At 32.2% G+C, this 21,868-nt stretch overlaps 2 protein-coding genes across 3 annotated transcripts; both read left to right on the top strand.

Annotated features, from left to right (window-relative positions):
* The first annotated feature begins 11,658 nt into the window (after positions 1-11,658).
* On the top strand, positions 11,659-16,901 carry LOC130940971 (uncharacterized methyltransferase At2g41040, chloroplastic). 2 transcript variants are annotated; one of them, XM_057869290.1, is made up of 8 exons: positions 11,659-11,936; positions 13,335-13,420; positions 13,520-13,660; positions 14,226-14,307; positions 14,467-14,660; positions 14,772-14,883; positions 15,843-15,947; positions 16,449-16,901. In XM_057869290.1, the coding sequence occupies exons 1-8, from the start codon at positions 11,781-11,783 to the stop codon at positions 16,575-16,577; spliced, it is 1,005 nt and encodes a 334-aa protein (XP_057725273.1). In that variant the 5' UTR covers positions 11,659-11,780; the 3' UTR covers positions 16,578-16,901. The 2 variants fall into 2 exon arrangements, with proteins under 2 accessions (XP_057725273.1, XP_057725272.1); XM_057869289.1 differs by having other exon boundaries at positions 13,320-13,420; positions 16,449-16,895.
* A 1,179-nt stretch (positions 16,902-18,080) lies between these two features.
* Positions 18,081-18,635, top strand: LOC130939626 (uncharacterized). The gene has a single exon (XM_057867716.1). It carries the CDS (start codon positions 18,081-18,083, stop codon positions 18,633-18,635), a length of 555 nt encoding a protein of 184 aa, XP_057723699.1.
* The last annotated feature ends 3,233 nt before the right edge of the window (positions 18,636-21,868 follow it).

The following is a 21,868-nucleotide window of genomic DNA, read 5'->3' on the forward strand; positions in this document are numbered from 1 at the left end:
GTTAATTAGCACTACTTACAACAAACTAGATAATTAAAAATTGGTGCCTAAGAGGTAATTACGTTGGTAACGGAAAAGAAATAAACAGGTCTTGGATTATTGAATAATTTGGGCTTAATCTTTGACTTTCTAACTCCACCTGAGAGAGTGAACGGTAATTTTTTCTGTGCCCCCATAATAGTCTTACCCTAAGAAAAAAAATAGGTCAGTAAACACTTATTATCATGTTAGGAATATACTAATAAATATGATGCATGAATTTTACTACACATGCATATACCTTTGATATATTTTTCTTTTTCGTTGCAGCTCTTACAGTTGGGGATACTGGTTTGTCCATATTGATGTCGATGTTGAACGCATCATCGTGAGTGAAAGACCTCTTGTCTAGCTCAATAAGATCATCTTCATCATCCGATATAGCAGTATGAATATCAATATTCGAACTCTTAGCCTTCAATCTATTTGGGAATGGATGTGTCTTGTGTGAAAAAAGTTTAGTCGGAGTCTCGAAATCATTGTTCAGATTCAGTTGTGTCATCATTGTCTCAATGCGGCTTACAAATTCAAGGATTTTACCAATTTTTTCGTCCCTAGTCATGTTTGCAACTCTCATTGACTGCAAACATTTTAGGTAAAATAATTCCATATAAATGTAAAAATACAAAAAGAGTGATGGTTGTTCTGATGAGATTGTCAATGGAATAAGACAAAGATTTCTCTAATCACAACTAATAGCGAAAAATGTTTATAATATATAAAATGTATTATATAATATAAATTTCATTACTATTTGCCTATTAAGTTATCTGCATGCTAAGAAGGACCTCTTCCACTTTAATAGACAATTATTCACTTTTATTTAGATCTTTGACATCATCATTAATAACTAGGTCATTCTGTAGAAAGAAAACATAAAAGATTTAATTACTCATAATAAATTCTACTAAAAATTAAAAACCCATTACGTCTTACCTTAGCATTAGGAACTATAGTTCATATCTGATCAACTAGATCAATTGTGTTAAGATCACAGTCTGTAGCCAGTGACATATTCGGTGTATTACATGCATCATTGGGCACTAAATCTTCGTTAGAGGAATATCCATGATTGTTATCAATTGAATAATATTGTATGAGTAAATTTGGTTGAATGGTAAATATTTAAAATAATTTGTCAAAGTATAAAAAATTAGTCGGAGTGAGCACATATATATACACCTAATAAAGATAGTCAAATTTTAATTCTATATTTTTTAAAATTTTTAAACTAAGTGAACAATTCTAAAAATTTTCATGTTATCTTGTCTTTTGGTTAAAATCAAATACAAATTGAATTTTATTTTGATTTTAATTTTAAAATTTAACAAAGTGAATTTTATTAATTCATATGATTATATCTTATCTATAATTATTTTTAAGTCAATAAATACTCAAATAATAATAACAATATTGGACGGATCACTAATAATTAAATAAAAATAGGAACAAACTAGTTGAATAGCACTACATGTGTTCAAGCACTTACCAATCGATTGAATCAGTAATTGAGGATACTTCAACCGATTTCACTAACAAAACAATTGATTGAATCAGTAATTGAATATACTTCAATTGATTTCACTAACAAAATCGATTGAATACATACAAACTTCTTATTGCAAGCATTCTTCAATTGATTGGTTTCCTAATTCAATCGATTAAATGCGTATGAATTGATTTTAAGAACTAAAACAATTTCAAGACCCTGAAACAAATTTTTTTCATTCTTCGACATATTTTCTTCATGGTCCAGATGCCCCTTGGGTTTGTGATGCCTAGATTAGTGTATAGAAGATCAATTGCTTCTCCTTGATGATTGATAGCTTTAGTTTACCTGTCTTGATGCTGCCTCATCTCAGCAAATTGTCCCTCAATGTATAATCTCATGCTTCGCAATTCATCCATCAAATCTCGCATTGTTGGCGACGGAGGCGGCGGTGGTGGGGATTCCTGGGGTTGTGCTTGCACCTCAAGGTCTTGTGGTTGTCCTTGGATCTGAGGTTCTTCGGCATCCAGATCTCTTCCCATCTGTCTTAGCATGATGTCATCAATCTTAGCTATATTACTCAAGATGATACTTTTCTCTTCACTCAAGTCAATTCCAAGCCATTTGAAAATCTTGGTCCATTGGCAAGCATATCCTAAACTAACACTTGATTTTTCTCTCTTCATTTCAAGCATATGATGAACCATAAAATAAGGCCAGTTTATCTTCTTTCCAGTCACCAAAGCCCAAAGCACTATGTTTTCTTGGAATCAACATGTATGAAAACAAATACATCAATATACGCTGCTCATTACCCAAACAACTGCAACTTATATTACCTCTAGCATCCATATGTGGATTCTCATACTGCAGACTCTGCAAACCAACCAATCTATTATATTCACTCCATTCCTCATATACCGTAATACCTCTAGTAAATTTTATCCCGTGATAAACTAAATTCCATTGTTCAGCTAATTGTTCCAAAGTAACTCTATAATGTCGTGACCCTAAATCAAACTCAATCAGCGGCATTACTTCCTCACTCTCTTCATCAATTTTAGGAACAACATAATTTAAAGTACTATAAATAGCCCTAACCAAGTGGGGATAATAACCATCCTTAGTTTGTACAAAATTAGTCAAGCACAGTGTTTGCAAAGCATTCCAGACCAAATTATAATGTCTATCATGAATGAACTCGGCTGTAATGTACCTAGGAGGAACAATTGCCCTTAACTCGAACTTCTCTAAATAGTTGTTCAATGCCCTCGGAGATGGCAACCACCTTGCCATGTAATGGGATGAAGCAACTAGTCTGACGGATGTAGAACTTTCACCCTCAACCCTAACTCTTTTGGCGTTTTTAGTTCTGGCCATTTTGGGGATATTGGTTCGGTGGGTTTTGTAGGGATTTGGATGAGGATTAATAATATATATGTAGTTTGGAGTGGATATTGGTGAGATTGGAGAAGAAGAAGAGATAAGTTTTCTGGATATAGAGAGAGAAGAGAGGTTATGCAGAAATGGTGTTATGTTTTAAAAAGGGGAGGGAGGCTGAATACGCATGTTTATTAGTCGATTGAATGCAGAAAATAACTTATTTACGTCACATTTCAATCGATTGAATTCTCATACCAATCGATTGAATTTGAATATACCATATGTCACGTACAAACTTCAATCGATTGGGTAACACAACCAATCGATTGAATTGTGAGACCTCAAGTTGCTTTGAAGTCTTCAGTTGATTGGGTAATATAAACAATCGATTGAATTATAAAAAATCCACATTCTAGTCATCGTTCAATCGACTGGGTAATATGACCAATCGATTGATTTTTGCGAAAATCATACTGCCTTGCAACTTTCAATCAATTGTTTTGTGATAACCTGAAGTCCAATCGATTGAGTTATGGGAAACCTGAAATTCAATCGATTGTTTTGTTAATCCAATCGATTGATTTCTAAGAAACACGATTACACAACCCTCGACGGATGTAACGGATCAAAGATAAACTTTTAATCGATTGGGATTGCCAAAAAGTTATTACGATCAATGGAAGATCTAATTCGTATTATTTTGTTTTTGATTATTAATAAACATAATAGATGAATGATAAAATAATAATTTATAAAATAAAAAATAATTTTCATAATTAAATAAATATGGGGTTAATTTGTAATTAAAATTAGAAAATGACTATTTAGCAGTTATTAAAAACTTAAAAAACATGTTTTGTTATGGAACCATTTAATAGTCCAAACGTTCTGGAACCATTTAATACTTTGCCAACTAAGAACAGACTTAGAGGGGTTTCTCCCAAAATTTTAAAAAATTACATTTATATATTTATATGTGGGATATGTGTTTGAAAAAATAAAAAAAATTGTATAATTTAGTAGTTGTATATATATATATATATAAATGTGTGTATATATATATATATATATATATATATATATATATATATATTATTTTTTATTATGTGATGAATTTATGTCTCTCACTAATATTTTTCACTTAACTAATTTAATATCATATCCTCACGTTTTTGTACTTTTTAAATTAGATTTTATATATTAATCTCTATATCTATTTTTTTAATTTTTTTATATTAACATATTTAATATTTATATTATTATATAGAATATTAATAATGACTTACGTAGTTATGTTTTGATAACTACATTGTATACTTTATATAATCTTTTCTTATAAAAAATACTCATTAAACTTCTAAATTTACGTTGTTAAAAGAAAAATTATCTTGTATTCTATAAGGGTACAGTGTCTTTCAAATAATTAATAAATTATAATTTATTTTCAAATTTTTCAAAATTTTTGAAAGAATTAATTTTAATTAATAAGATACGTAATAATTTTTTAACTAAACACATTATAAATTATTAGTATTTTATAATTTTATAATATATTATTAAAGTTATTATATTTTATACTATTGATGTGAAAAAGAATTTATATATATATATATATATATATATATATATATATATATAAACCTTTTAAAAAACTAACTCAATAATTATATGTTAATTATTTTTATGAAATAAAAAATATAATAAAAAATTCATCTAAAATTCGACTCCTTTATATTATAATTTATATATATATATATAAACCTTTTAAAAAACTAACTCAATAATTATATGTTAATTATTTTTATGAAATAAAAAATATAATAAAAAATTCATCTAAAATTCGACTCCTTTATATTATAATTTTTAAATATGTCCCTGTCTATAACCAATTATAAGATTGATATGGTTTGAAGGCATTATAATTGAAAATATATATTCTTTCATTACATTCAGAAATGTTAATTAAGTAATTTGGATTAAATAATGTTTGAATTATTGTGGTAAAATATTGAAAAATAAATTATGTTAAATTAGACTTGGTTATTTATGTGTCACGTAACTAATACGTATTATAAGAGATTGTCTTGGGATAGCACCTACATATAAGTTAATGAAGAGGATTTCATAGGCTATGCTTAAACTATATAGAAGTTTTCACACATAGACTTTTTCTTCAAAGAAAGGCCACACACAATCTTCACAAAAAAACCCTCAATTCTTTTAAAAATTAAAAAATAATTAATCGCCTAATTCACTCAATTAATCACTCATATAATTACGTCATGTGTCTCCGACAAATTCCTATTAACTGTTGCTTTCACTGAGTTCATCTCTTATCCTATCACATTCATGCTAACACGCGTCATTAGTAACATATGTCCCCATCATTTTAATAGGTGCTAAAATTTTTTCATTTCAGCATCATTTCAGTAAGTGCTGAAAATTTTTCATTTCAGCACCATAACATTGGCTTTTGATAAAAATAAATGAACATATCTCAAATTTGTTAAATGTAAGTATAAAATAAGCCAGACAATACTAAAGGACCTGCATAGAGAGTGGTACTAACAACTCTATCTCATACTTCATATATCTGTATAACAATTGATAGAGTTCAATTTTTTAGACAATTATACATGTACAATAACTATTGTTAAAACAAAAAACCATAAAGATTCAAAAATAAAAAAATAATTACTATGTTTTTAGCAAAAAGTGGGAACCTTTTTGTAAGATGAGAGATCAAGATCACTATTAAGCATTGGCATAGTAACTACTAAATGGATACTATGTATTTTGTTGATTTTTAGTAAATCGATGGTGGTTCGATTCTAATGGTCTGAAAACGAAACCTACTTCTCTTTTTTGCGAGTACCAGTTTTCTAGAAGTTCATCAAAGTTCCTCGAATTAGACAAGAATTAAAAAAACTGAAAGAATGAAAGATAAAGATTTTGAAAATTAAATTGACTGAAATCAAAATAATTTGCATTGAATTTAAATAAAGTGATAAATTGCCTTCAATTGAGTCAAAGGACTTTTGACATAGAAATTAAAGATGCTAAAATGGAAATTTGGCAAAGAAATTAAATGTTGTTCAAAAAGTGAATTTGCAAGGAAAGTAAAGTTTGCAAAAAATGTAAATTAAAAAGATAGAAAACAGTGGAAGGAACCCTATAGAAAAGAAACTTGAACGCAGACTCAGAAAGTCGCTAGGATATGAGTGTGCTTGAGTGTTTTCTGAAGAAAAGTTCCAACCATTGTGACTTCGAGCCTTTTGGTATTTATAGCTGTATCCTTAACTGATTAATCTGAAATGAAACTTCCACGTGAGCGAAAAATAGGTAACCATTCCCGCTCTTTTGCCTGATCATGTGACCATTTTAGAAATTCTTTCGATTTCAAAGTCTTTGATCTTCTTTGTCGAATACCTCCTCGATTCGCTAAGTCGATTGGACTCTTACTTAATATCTCCGAATACGTCTCCTTCGATACCAACTTCCTACCAAAAACTCACTTGGTTACTCGAATAACCTCCTCCTTCGAATTCAATTATGATTACTTCGTGAAATAATCTATAGTTACCAAGATAAATTTATGATTCTTCGACGAACGAGGGTGTATCAACCCAATTAGGTCTAAAGCCCAACCTCAAAATGGCCATGACTTAATGATCGAATGCAACTCAGACGCTGGAATCTATTGCACCACTCCATGGCGTTGACACTCTTGACACGCCTTTGCATAATGGATGCAATCTTTAACCATCGAAGGCCAATAAACATGATTTCGATGTAAAACCCATTTCATTTTTATCCCAGCCTGATGAGCGCCACATATACCTCTATAGACTCCCCTAAAGCAATATCTTTATCGGCTTGACTTAAACATCTCTAAAGACTTCCATCGATTCCTTTCTTGTATAACTCATCAGCCATTAATACAAAATTCATTACTTTCAACTTTTTTTTCTATCCACTTGAATATGGGAATTTTTTAAATACTCAGCAATAGGTTTTCTTCAATCATCATCTTCTCATGCATCCAAACACAAAACTTCTCTTTCTTCCACCGACACTAATATTTGACAAATTTTGGCCAATTTTCTTAGTGTTTCTGGGTCTATTTTATATCTCGAAGCAATCTGAGCCAACTCATTAGCAATTTCATTCTGAATTTTCGGAATATGGACTAATGAGACCTTTCGAAAGGAAGTTAACAATTCCCATGTCGTTGCTAAATATTTTTGTTACATTTGAACTCCTTTGACAACTGTTTCAAAAAGTAACTGAGAATCCCCAAGGATTTGAACTTCTAAAGCCCCTTTTTTGGATCAAAATTTCAAGGCCCAAAATTAAAACTTCGTACTCAGCCACATTATTCGAGCAAGAATATTTTAACTCAAACAAAAATTTTGATGGAATTCCCTCTGGTAAGATAATCAAAATTTCCACTCCTGCATCATCTTTATGCTTCGAACCATCAAAATATAACTTCCAATAATCGATATGGACGTCAATTATATTTTCCCCCTGGTCATTCAGGTTATTCGAATGGTTAACTAGAAAATCTGCAATGACCTATCCTTTCACAGCGTTGACTGGAACATATTGCAAGTCGAACTCTGTTAATGGCAACATCAATTTCCCTAGTCGACCTCATAACATCGGTGAAGTCAACATATATTTAACGAGGTCAGTTTGTGCAATAATTTTCACAGGTTTGGCAACTATATAGCACTTTAACTTTGTGCAAGCGTAATACAAAGACAAACACAACTTTTCAATAGGTGAATACCTTGTCTCGATATCAGTTAAAACTCGACTAAGATAATAAACAGCTCGCTCATGGCCATTCTCATCATCTTGAACTAACATACACTCAATCTTGTTCCCAAATGCGGTAATATATAATTTCAAAGGTTCATGAGGGTGAACATTCATCATTATTGGCGCTTTGGACAAATAAGCTTTAATTGACTCGAAAGCTTCTTGATGTTCTCCCGTCCATTGAAACGGTAATTCATTTTTTAGTTTTATTAAAGGTGCAAATATTCGAGTTCGACCTGAAAGATTCGATATGAACCTTCGAAGATAATTGACTTTTCCAAGAAAAGATTGTAGTTCTTTTTTCGACTTACGAGGGGATAATGCCATAATTGCATCAGCCTTATTCTTATCGATAGCAATCCCTTTTTTGTTGACGACAAATCCTAAAAAGTTCCCTGCTGACGCACCAAACGCACAATTTAAAGGATTCATTTTTAATCATTTCTTCTGCATAGTAATAAATGCTCTTCTCAAATGATCGATGTGTTGAGTTGTCGAATTCGATTTAACCATAACATCATCAATATATACCTTCATAAATTTTTCAATATACTCATGGAAAATGGTATTCATAGCACGTTGGTATGTTGCACCAGCATTTTTCAAACCGGCATAACTACCCACTCATAAGTGCCCAACGCTCCGGGGCATCGAAAAGCAATTTTGGACACATCATCAACAATGAATATCTGATTATATCCTGAATAAGCATCTATAAAACTTAGAATTTCATTCCCTGCAGCAGAGTCAATTAACATATCTGCTATAGGCATAAAATATTCATCTTTCGGAGTGGCTTTATTCAAATCTCTAAAATCAATACACACTCTTAATTTTTCATTCTTTTTCATCACAGACACAATATTCAAAACCCATTCAACATAACGAGCGGTTCGAATGAATTTTGCTTTAATCAAGCGTTCAATCTCTTCTTTAATCTTTTGATTAATTTCAGGAACAAATTGTCGAAGCGTTTGCTTTACAGGTCGAGCGTCTGGTTTCAACGATAATCGATGTTCCACAAGAGAACGATCAAGACCAGACATCTCATGATAATCAATAGCAGATGGTATAATTTAGTTCAAAATGGGGCCGCAAGACCTTTAGATATATAAGTAATTTTAACATCACCAATAAATCCCAAATTAATTTCTTCTAAGGGATCCTATGATTCGAACCCTTTTGTATGTTCATCATCTTTTATTGAGTATTTTTCAAAACCCAAAGATTCTAAATCATAGATGCAATCAAAAGATAAATCAACTGATTTAATAGGATTAAAACGAACTTTTTTATTTGTTGGATTAACAACAGCTTCATTTTCAACACAATGAACTTCTGCTATTTCAACAGTAATTTGACTAACAATATCATTAGAATTATGTAAATAAGAAGATCTTAAACCATGACCAAATTCGATTGAAGAGATCGAATCTTTAGTATGAGAAAAAGATACTTATTTAAAGAAAACTCCCACGTGAGCGAAAACATAAGTAATCATTCCCACTCTTTTGCCTGATCATGTGATGGTTTTAGAAATTCTTTTGATTTCAAAGTCTTCGATCTTCTTTGTCGAATACCTCCTCGATTCGCTAAGTCGATTAGACTCTTACTTAATGTTCCCGAATACGTCTCTTTTGACACCAACTTCTTACCAAAAACTCCACTTGGTTACTCAAATAATCTCCTCCTTCGAATTCAATTATTTTTTACTAACACTATGATTCTAAACTTTTATGCAATACTAATTACCAAAGCCTATTCTTACTCTATAAATTGCAGAAATAAAATTTAAAATCCTAAAAATACAATCATTCCTTCATGAGTTTTCATTAACTCAGACTATATAAATATTAACCCTGGCAAAACAAAGGTGATGTATTAGAGAAAAAAAAAACTCAGAAGTGTATGACCTCATATATGATTAAATACAAACAAAAAATAATATTATTACCTTTAACAATTCTTTACGTATTTTTAAATCACATGCCTACTATAATAATATTTATATAGTTAAATTCATTTAATTTTTTTTTGTTCTTTTTCACTGATATTCTAAGGATTTATTTGGACACTATTTTTGAAAAAAATCTTTTTATAAATGATATTTTTTAAAAAATATTTTACAAAAATAAAAGTAATTTTATATTTGGATATCTCATATAAAAAAAAATTTATTTATCAATTATATTTAGGTAAAATAAGATAAAGTACTTTTTTATTTATTTATTATGTGAAAAATATTTTTTTAAGTAAAAAAGATTTTTTTAAAAAGATGTAAATTATATTTTATCAAAAAAAAAATTTCCAATATTTTTACTTTTATTATAAAAAATTTATCAAATACACTAAAAAATAAAAAATTTTATTGAAAAAATATATTTTTTATTAATTTATTGACGCCCAAATAAACACTCATAATAGCAAATCAAAGACTTGTGAAGAGAAAATCAATAAAAAAACAAGAGAAAATATGATACATATAATAAGAAGCAATGCATGAATAGTGGTGGTAACAGAGTAAATTTGTGGAAGTTTATCCTAGTAAAAGATATGAAAGAGTATATAACACAATAGATATTACAACAAAATCTCATATATTTTCATAAATAATTATTTAAAAATTGTCAAACCTGTAAATATTTAAGTCACTTAGTTTTAAAGGACAAATAATATCTGAAACGAAATGTTTTTACCATATCAAATATCAACAAATAAAAGCAAAGGAATTAAACAGTGACATCAATTTCAAAATTTTGAGTTTGGATACATTTTTAAATTAATTGGCAATTCAAATTAAATATGCATAAGATGAAATACCATAAGAATAAAATTTTAAAAAATAAGTGTTGACTGGGGATCTAAAATATTACTTTTTATGCATTGTCATTCTTGTCCATATAATATTACTATTCCTAAAAACAAAGTATACTCCTCCTTTGTCCATCATTCTATCTGTTTGCAATTGTATATGATTTTCAATTTAAATTTGAAGAAACGAAAGTAGTTATGAGAAAAAGTGAGAAAAAGACTCAAGTGAGAGACATAATTAAAATTAGATGCATCATAAACTCTTCAATAAATAAATGAAGTGAAGAAACTAATAATTATTCATTTAAAGACAATTATTAGATTATATACTAATAATTCACGCTTTAGAGACATCTTTGCTGAAGTTTTGACAAGATTAAAAAGTAAAACATTTTGGTTTATCAAGTAGTCTGTCCATTTGTTTAAAACTCTATTTGTCTACCTGACATTCTAAGATTTAAAATACACAAAAATAAATACATATCTAAATATTTAAAAAAACTTCAATTTTCTCACTAAATTCTAAATAAAAAAATTAAAATAGAAATGAGCATACATACCATTCTAGTAAAATAATATTATAGTCATTGTGTTTGATTATGTAACTATTGAATCTCATGCATTTACAAATCAAAGATAATAAAAAGTTTCAACTTTCAAAAAGAACACATAAGTTGGGTCATGACCAATTACTTATAAATTGATTTAAGTACTTAAAACTGTCAAACTCTGTGCAAATAAAAAATTTCGAGTACATATATATAGAGATTGGTTAATTTTTTATTTATGTTATAAACGACATAAATTTGATGTATCTCTTTTATCTTTTAGAGTATGTTATTTATACTTTTAAAATTATATATTTATAAATAAAAATATTTAAATTATTTTTTACAAAAATATTTAAAATATGTAAAATTTGTTATTTTTTATTAATAATTAATTATTAATATTTAAAAATATAAACTAAAATTATATTATTAAATTGTTAAACTAAAAAAACAATAAATTTGACTTATTATTAAACTTTTTTCTTTAAAAAAAATCCCACCGTCTCTCAAATGAATTTTGAACAAATGTTTAATGTTATCCCACTTTACCGCGTGTTTGCCTCTCATCGTTCAACGTGTACATAGTTCTTGCATAAGTTTTAACAAAAAAACGAAAAAAAAAAATAAATGTATCTCTGTTTGGACGAGTGATCAGGAACTAGCGGCATAGTTCTCAGGCCATGGCCATTTCTTCTGCTCCATTCCTCCGCCCGTTGTGTCCAGCGGAATTTCGCAAATGCCCCTTCCTATCTTCGAAACCCCAGTTCCTCCCTCACCTCCTCCGCTTCAAGTCCCAACGAACTATTCATGCAAGCTCGGCTGTTACTCTAGAGTCGGTACAGTAAACCCTCTCACTCTGACAACTTTAATTTTTAGAGTTAATGTTTCTTGCTTTTTTTTTTTTTACCTAAGAGTCAAAGGTTGATACAATAGTTTGAACTATGATATTTTGATTTTTTTTTTTATTAATTGATGTCATGACAATGAAAAGTCTTATTTTACGTATAGTAGTCCTTATTTACTAAAGGTGACGAACGAAATATTATAGAAATGTAAAATTTATGATATTCCTTCTTTTTGAGCTTAATAGATTACATGTGCAGATGATTCTGATTCGGAAAGAGAGAAAGCTTTGCAAGGGATTTGATTGGAAATTTGTAATTGTGGTTTAACCTTCTTGTTTGGAAATGTCTAATGGATGAATTTGTGTTCTGCTTTCTAAACGAAGCCTCATGAGTTACAATTACATAGTTAGATATGACTGTTGGCAAAGGTCACAATTGGTATCCAAGATAAAATATAAACTTAATAAAATTATGAATAGTGTATGGATAATGAGAGGCATTTCTCCGTTTTCACGGCATCTCTAGCTATATGAGATGAAAGTGTTGATTTTTATTACTAGTGATATTTGCTTGGTAGCAGATTTCCAATGCTGTAATTTGACTTAATCCTTCTTTCTTATGTGGTTTAGCTAGGAATGCTAAGATGGTCTCCCGTACCAATAACTGAGAACTATTGATTATAATTTTAGGGAAAGTAAGTAACATTGATGTTTGAGTGACAGGAGAATCTAAAATTATTGGAGTACATTAGTTTCTCCTTGTTAAATAACTCAAATTTGGTTTATTGTCCATTGGTTCATGTCCATTGTTAGTACTAGAAAAAATAATTTTTGGCTATATGGATGGATGAAATGTAGTGATAAAGTGAATTTGATATTGGAATGAATGAAAATGTACCTATTATGGGATGATGTATTATACAATAGATACTAATGATGAAAATGATTACGAAAATTGTATGCGCAAATCCGAGGCTCCTATGGCCTTTATACAGTACTTCAAATGTGTGCTTCATGCCAAAATTTATAGGCTTGATTCACCGTCTTTGTGATGCTTTTCAATTTTTTGTTAAGTACTCTAGATTCTAAACTTTTAGTGGTAGTCCATGACTTGAAACTTTGAGATTTTTCCTTGAAAACTTTAATTTGTGGCATTGCTTGAAATTCTCCTCCAATGTCTATTAGCTGTATTAATAGTGTGCTAAATTTGTTTAGCTCTTTGTCTATATAGAAATAGATATTAAATTCAGATGCATTGTGAATTTTGGCATTGCAGTGCATTCATAACATAACACGGATATCTATTTTATATCAATTTCTAGTTGAAGCCTAAACCAATATTCCAACTTAGAATTATCATTATTTTAACCCGCAGGGTTTAAATACACAGAATGAGCAGGAAATACAAGTTGATGTCTTCTCTTGTCCAATATGCTTTGAGCCCCTGAAACGGAAAGGTCCTCCTGGCCTTAACATGTAGGTTGAGCTGATATGCATGAGTTTTGGTGTGTTCAATTCTGTATGTTTCTTAAACTCTGTCTCATTCTAATATACTAAATTCATTTGGAATTTCAGATCAGCAATCTACAGGTCTGCATTTAAGTGTAAGGGATGCAATAAATTCTACTCTAGCAAGGACACGTATTTAGATCTAACTGTGACTTCTGGCTTGAGAGATTACTCTGAAGTTCAACCAGCTCGAACAGAGCTTTTCAGGTATAAATAGATTGTGATTCAACTCTGTTTACATGGGATAACTTTGTTACATATCATTACTCTTCAATTTTGGTGGGAAAAATTTCAATTCAATTGCAATGAGAGAGTGGCATGTGGTATATTTTGGTTGTAAAATTAGTAATAGATAATAGATAAATATACTATCCTTATAAGGAAACCACCAACACCTTTAAGCAATGCCATAGTAGAAGTCATATCACACAAAATGTATTATACCATTTTGCAACTATGATCATGACAATTATATTAATCAAACCTCGCATCTTTTTAGTTAATTAAATCAGAAACTCTACTAAATGAAATACAATTGTCATTGGCTGTTATATAAAGTAAACAACTTTCAAGAAAGGAATCCATGTATTACACCCAGCTGTGCTGTAATTAAATGAACCAATGCCAATAATTGTATTTCACTATATAAAACCTTTGATAGGGGAAAATCTCCTTGTATCATATTGCAACACAAGTTGTAATTTAATGCAATTTTCTGCATGACCAAATCTTTGGGAAAGTATTTATGATTTCATTTTCATATAAATGTTAGGAGCCCACTTGTTTCATTCTTATATGAGAGAGGTTGGCGTCAGAACTTCAGGCAAAGTGGCTTTCCTGGTCCAGATGAAGAGGTATGCTTGAATCATGTTGATTGCAGATTTGTAGTTATCCAAAATGGCATTAGAATCTATATGTGGCTCTAGTCCTTTCTTTTTTTTTTCTCTGTTATTACTTAATTTAGCTTTCTTCATAATATATATTGAGCTCATCAACTTTTCTTTTTCATTCAGTTCAGAGTGGCCCAAGAGTACTTTGAATCTTCCAAAGGTGGTCTGCTTGTCGATGTCAGCTGTGGTAGTGGTTTATTTTCCCGAAAGTTTGCTAAATCTGGAAGTTATTCTGGAGTCGTTGCACTAGATTTTTCAGAGAATATGCTTCGCCAGTGTTATGATTTCATTAAGAAAGAGGACACTCTTTCAACAGCGTACTTTCCCCCTCTTTCAGCATAAATCTGAATTTAATCCTCCATAATGATAACTAATTCAATGTTTCAATCAGACATTGATGTATTAATCTCATTGGTTACACTTTGCAGCAATATTGCTCTAGTAAGGGCCGATGTTTCTAGGCTTCCGTTCCCTTCAGGTTCAGTTGATGCTGTTCATGCTGGTGCAGCCTTGCACTGTTGGCCATCTCCCTCCAATGCTGTAAGTGCTGCCATTGCCTTATGAACAGTAGAACATTCTGGCAAACCTTATTAGTGACATGATATTTTCTGTGAATTTTTCTATTGAGAAGCTTGAGCTAATCATCAGACAAACATGATGTTGCTTTAAGGTTGCCATTGCCTAACTTATTACTTTGTGCATATACTGCATTTCTGCATCTTTATGTGTCAAGCATTTTGCAGGACTCAGATACTAGCTTAATTAAAATGTTGCCTAGATTTTTATATCGCAATCGAGAAAAAATCTGAAAGAAAAATGTATGTTGAAACAGAATATTTACATGTGTCTAACCTAATTAGGGCAGCAGGAAAGCAAGATTTCTAGTCTTAGATATTGAGTAGTAGATTATAAAGAGGAAGTTGACCCTTGACAGTAGTTTCTGTTGAGTTTCCTCAATATATGAACCTATTATGTGCAGAAGAAATGTATACATACATGACACATGCATATATATGATTACATGAATGTTTTATCTGTGTATACAGCCTGCACATATAGACTATTATCCGGGTTGGAACACATTATAATCTTACAAATCTATGATATGGTACACATAGTCTTCTGGATGAGAATAAATTCTTTTGCGAAGAAGTAATTATGTTACTTTACTTCAACACAAAAAAATTACAACTAATTCCTAAATGTGCTGTCTCCGTGTGCACTACTTTTGTGCACTCCAATACTCCATATCTTCATGCGAAGGTGACTTTTATCGAGGAATGCTAGGGGCCAACAGAATTTGTGATATTTAGCCATCAATTAGCCATCATCAATATTTTTAATGGTGTAGGATTACTCATTTTTTTTATGATTAAGTGCTGGCCAGATTTCAACAAAAATGTTGCCCCTAGACTTTCTCGACTATTATCTTTATCTGTTGTATCTGCATGCTCTTCAAAATAAATTCATAATGACTCCCCCAATATAAACTCTTTAAGATTGCTGAAATCACCCGGATACTAAGAAGTGGTGGAAAATTTGTGGGGACCACTTTTCTGCGTTACACTTCATCAACTCCCTGGATTATACGCCCTTTTAGAGAGGTAAACTCAGATCATAGTTATCTTTGTTCTTTTTCATTGGTTCTGAACCTTTTAAGTTCTAAATATTTTGCAAGCTGAAGAAGATGTCCCTTGAAATGTGAATGGATCTTCTTAATTGTTAAAAAAAATAAAGTGTAAAGTGTGATTTCTAATCCTTTATTGTTCTCTCTTTTATATTTATTTTTTGTTACACTTATAAAATTAATGGTAGGAGATCACACTTTACTCTCTCAATTTTTTCCCCATGAAATCTTGTTCAGACCTGTTAGACGGGTTTTGATTTCTGTTTTCTATTTCCAATGTTTTGTTTTTCAAAATTTTGCAAAGAAAAGTCAAAACAGCGGAAATAATAAAATATATTTTTTATTTTCATTTATTGTTTTCACATTTTTTCTATAGAACCCTAAAAATAGAAGATACTAAATTAAAAGTAGGTAACGGAATAAAGAACAAAACATTTCTTTGAGCAGTAGCCAGGTAAATCATTTTTTGGGTTTGCAGAGGAGTCCTCAAGGCTATAGCTATTTGACAGAGGAGGAGATCGAGGACCTTTGCACATCAACTGGTCTTACAAATTATTCAAGCAAAACTCAACAATCTTATATTATGTTTACTGCTGAAAAGCCTTGATAATATTAGGCTTAGTCTATTTATAATACTTACTCTATTTTATCATAATTCTGTGTGATTTTGTTGTATTACTAGTTTAATAAACATAGGTGAAAACATCAATACAATTAATCAATCTAGACTTGAAAAAACAGAAAAAAAAAAGAAACAAAAATTAATACAAATTATAAATCACCAAATCTTCTGTTAATTATTAACACCATGAAGTAAGTTGCCAAAGACCTTACGATAAATAATATTTACAGTGTGATTTGATACTTTATCATTGTTATTCATGATCAAGACCTTTAGCTCTGAATTATTTACTCTGGACAGTATAATATATAGCTGACTATGTGTAAACACAGATTTAAGAGGATAAATACCAACAGTTGATAAAGTTTGTTCTTGTCATTTGTTTATTGTCGTAGCAAAACACAATAAGCTGATTATTATAAACACTAATTGTATGGTGATTTCTTTATTTCTTTATATGTGATTTATCACATATATTTTATAGAGACTATGAATATTGATGTTTACTAAAAAAACGTTAATTTAAACTTTGAGGTCAATTAACTCAATTTTTATTTTCTTTATAAATTTTATATCTCAATTGGTGAACTTTAAAATTGACATGAATAAATTAACTACTTAGAATACTAACTATGAGGCAATGGCCCTAAAGCGGCGACAAGCAAAGAAAAAAGAGAAAATAAGAAGTAGACCAAAGTATCGCAACCAGGTGTGTTCTATTAATGCTAAATGATTATAAGTTCTTGGAACATTAGAGGTTTAGGTGGTGCTGGAAAATTCAGTATGTTAAAGAATTTTAAAAATAAATTTGGCTTGGATATGTTTGGGCTAATAGAGACAAAAAAGGAGCTTGTAACTAAGTTTGATGTTATGCGTATCTGGGGTAGAGATGGAGCTGGTTGGGAGTATATAAGTTCAGTTGGGGCGTCTGGAGGGTTGTTGATCATATGGGACGAAACAGTGTTTAATTTCACTAATTGTTATAAAGGAGATAGATGGATGTGTGTGGAAAGGGTTGTGATAAAAGATCAGTTTCAGTGTGCTGTTTGTCTGGTGTATGGACCACATGTGAGAACTGAGAAGATAGTAGTATGGAAAGAATTGAGTTACATTGCAAGGTTATGCTAGGTTCCGATATGTTTTCTGGGCGATTTTAATGAAATTATGCATGTGGAAGAAAGGAAAGAAGCTACTACATTATCAGCTTCTGCGGAAGATTTTAGAGCTTGGATAAATGATATGGAGCTGGTTGACTTGCCGTTAAATGATCGAAGGTATACATAGTTTAGGAGGAGCTCGTGCAGTCGAATTGATAGGAGCCTTGTTACCTTGGGATGGCTAGAGATGTATCCGGGAACACGACTAAGGGGAGGCCCAAGAGGTTTATCAGACCACTGCCCATTGATTATGGAAGAGAGCAGAAAGTTTGATGACCCAAAACCTTTTCGGAGCTTGGATTCGTGGTTTACGCATGAAGGTTTTCTACGAATGGTGAAAGAAGAGTGGAGGGAATTAGGTAATGGACAGTTCCTAGACAAGATGAAATCGTTGTCTGTTCCGGTTCAGATATGGTATAAGCAGCACTTTGGGAATATAGTTGAGAAGATAAGAAAGTTTGAAGAAGAGATCAAGAAGGTGGACGAAGTGGTGAGTAGTGGTTTGCATGATGGTATGTTGGAGTCAAGGAGAAGGGCGCTAGTGAGATGCTGTGAGAAGTGGTATGTTAGGCAGAATGTCCACTGGAAGCAAATGTCTAGAGCCCGGTATGCCAAGAAAATGGATAGGAATACTAAATATTTTCACAATATCGCCTCGGCAAAAAGAAGGAATAACAAAATCGAGTCTTTGGCTATTAATGGGAGACTAATAAGGAACCAAGCAAGGATAAAGGTGGCGATTCGAGACTTTTATAAGCACTTGTACCACCAGGAAGCTTCCCCGACGGTGAGCTTTAGAGATGGTTTAGTGAACCGACTGGAGAGGGAGGAAGCGGAAGCCTTAGAGGTGATGTCATCAGCAGAGGAAGTGAAGGAGGCGGTATAGGACTGTGAACCTTCGAAAGCACCAGGGAATGACGGATACAACATGAATTTTATAAAAAAGTGTTGGGAAGAGATTGGATCGGAATTCACTACAGCTGTATTAAGCTTCTTTGAGCATGCGAGACTACCAGCAGACTCCAATATCACATGGGTAGCGTTGCCACCAAAGTTCATAGTGGCGAAGGAGATAAAAGACCTTAGACCAATCAGCATTGTTGGTTGTGTATATAAAGCTATCTTTAAATTGCTGACACAAAGAATGAGGAGTGTAATGTCGGAATTAGTTGGAGAATCCCAGAGTGCCATTGTGAAAGGAAGGAAGATACACGATGGAGCTTTAATTGCATGCGAAACGGTACATTGGCTAAAAAGAGAAAGAAAGGCATCAGTGATTATCAAACTGGACTTTCACAAAGCCTATGATAGAGTTAAATGGTGCTTTGTTGATACCATGTTAGAGAAGATGGGTTTCGGTAGTACATGGAGGGCATGGGTGAAGGAGTGTATAAAGTCGGCATCCATTTCTATTCTGGTTAATGGATCCCCGTCAAAAGCATTCAAAATGGAGAGGGGATTTCGTCAAGGCGACCCATTATCGCCGTTTTTGTTTGTTTTGGTGGTGGATGTGCTCAACAGAATGATAGGTGAGGCAGTAAGGAACGGTCGCATCTCCCACTGTTGGTAGGTAGGGATAATATTGAGTTGTCACATTTACAATTTGTGGATGACACAATTTTATTCTGCCCGACCGAGGAGGGGACAGTGAGAAGTTATCAGAGACTTCTGAGGTGTTTCAAATCACGCGTCGCTGAGCAAATCTTCAAATCACGCGCACGCATCAGTCACGCGCACGCGTCGCCATGGATACCTCTAATTCACGCGCACGCGTCAGGCACGCGTGCGCGTCGCTTCTCGCATCCATCTCCTTTGATTCTTGTGTTGCAGAAACTCCATCAAATCCAACCGAATGCTACCTAAAATAAATAAAATTGCACAAAATTCAAAATAGCATCCATAGTGGCTAAAATATAATTAATTCTTAATTAAACTCAACAAATTATATGCAAATTCACTATGAAAAGATAGAAAAGATGCTCACGCATCAGCTGCCAGGAAGCAACCCTGTCGGTAAGGTGTCTTGGTATTAGTCTAGGAGCAAATTCGCGGTTAGTGAAAACTTGGAAGCCGGTTATAGAGAAGGTGGAAGAGAAGCTTAGCCTATGGAAAGCGAAGGTTCTAATTAAGGCTGGAAAGCTGGTTCTCATTAAGTCAGTCATAAACAGCCTACCAGTTTATTATCTGAGTCTGTATAAGATGTCGAATGCAGTTGTTCGAAGAATCATTACTTTGCAGAGGAGGTTTTTCTGGGGGAAGGATGATGGACGGCCTGGCATGGCTCTAGTGAAGTGGGAGATGATCTAGACACCAAAGAAGTTAGGTGGGCTGGGAGTGGGTGATGTAGTGGTTCGTAACACTGCTTTACTGTTTAAATGGTGGTGGCGTTTCTCGAAGGAGGACTGTCCATTATGGAAGAAGATCGTGTGTTCTTGCAATAGATTGAACCCAAATCAGTTGTTGTCTACTCATACTTTACCAGTGAGAGGGGGTCCATGGAAAGATATATGTCAATTACAAATAAAGGAGCAACAAGTAAAGCAGAAGATGATAGATGGCCTAGCGATAGAGGTAGGGGATGGCAGGACTATCAGATTTTGGGAGGATACGTGGCTGCACATAGGAAAGTTGAAAGATGCTTATCCGAGACTCTTCTTGATTTCAAGCCAAAAAAGATCACCTATTGGGGATTGTGGGTTCTGAGATGGGATAGAGTGGGTATGGCATTTTCAGTGGAGGCGGGAGCTCCGCAGTGGGAATTAGAAACTTTAGATCAAATGCTGCTTGCCTTGCAATCTGTTAATAACAGCAGTGCAAGATAGAGTGGTGTGGAAATTTGGAAAGGAAGGTGTTTATACGACTAACTCATTTGTACAGGTGTTGCAGGAAGCGACTCTGGATGAGGAGATTCTGAGGTACAAATTCACAAAAGAGATCTGGAGAGGATTAGTTCCGCCTAGAGTTGAGCTATTCATTTGGTTCGTTCTGATTGGCCGGGTCAACACAAAGGACATGCTTAATAGGTTGGGTATTCTGGGACAACATGATAACCTGTGTGTGTTGTGTAAGAAAGTCGTTGAAAGTGTTCATCACCTGTTGGTTGCTTGTGAGTTTTCTTGGCAGGTGTGGTGTGGATGGATCTCGAAATTTGGTCAGGAGTGGACAGCTCCCGGCACATTGAAAGATCACTTTGAGAGTTGGAGATCCATGCCTATGAGACAAGAGGTACGAAAGTTCTGGCTAGTTGGGTTCTTTTCAGTTATAAGGAACATTTAGCTACAGAGAAATAGTGTAATATTCCAGAACAAGACAGCATGCGTTGTAGAGTGTGTGGCACAATCTTTTCTTAGTGCTACGGAATGGTGTGGTAACTAGCTTATGTTGTTGATGGCTATGTCGGAGATGACATAATAGTTAGTTAGTATTGTTGTTATCTTTGTCCTTGTATGCTCCACTTTGAGTGTAGAGCTCTTTCTTTTAAAAAAAAAAAAACTTTTTTTTTATTTTTTTCTATGGGATTCATCACTTATATTCCATAAATATTATGAATTTTAGTGCAATTAAAGAAAAAAGCTAATTTAAACTTTGAGTTTAATTAATCCAACACTTAGTCTCAATTGGTAAATCGTAAAGTTTATATTAATAAGCTAACTATTGTAAACACTAATCACATGATGACTACTTTATTTTTCTATATGTGATTTACCACCTATATTTCAAACATATTATGAACATTGGTGCTTATTAAAGAAGCGCTAATTCAAATTGAGGTCAATTATCTCAGCTCTTATCTTCATTCTAAATCTTACATATCAATTGGTGAACCCTAAATTGACATGAATAAATTAAACTATCCACCGTAAACATTAATCATATGGCGACTCCTTTATTTTTTATATGCGATTCATTCTCTGTATTCTATAAATATTATGAATATTAGTGCACTCTAAAAAAATACAAATTTAAACAGCGAAGTCAATTAATCTAACACTACTGATGTTCATTATAAACCTTACGTCTTAGTTGATGAACCCTAAAATTTACATGAGTAAGTTAACCACCATAAACATTAACCACATGGTGACTCTTTTATTTCTTTACGGGCTGGGTATTACCAAA

The sequence above is a fragment of the Arachis stenosperma genome, chromosome 7 (assembly GCF_014773155.1).
Source record: "Arachis stenosperma cultivar V10309 chromosome 7, arast.V10309.gnm1.PFL2, whole genome shotgun sequence".
In the NCBI taxonomy this organism is placed as follows: Eukaryota; Viridiplantae; Streptophyta; class Magnoliopsida; order Fabales; family Fabaceae; genus Arachis; species Arachis stenosperma.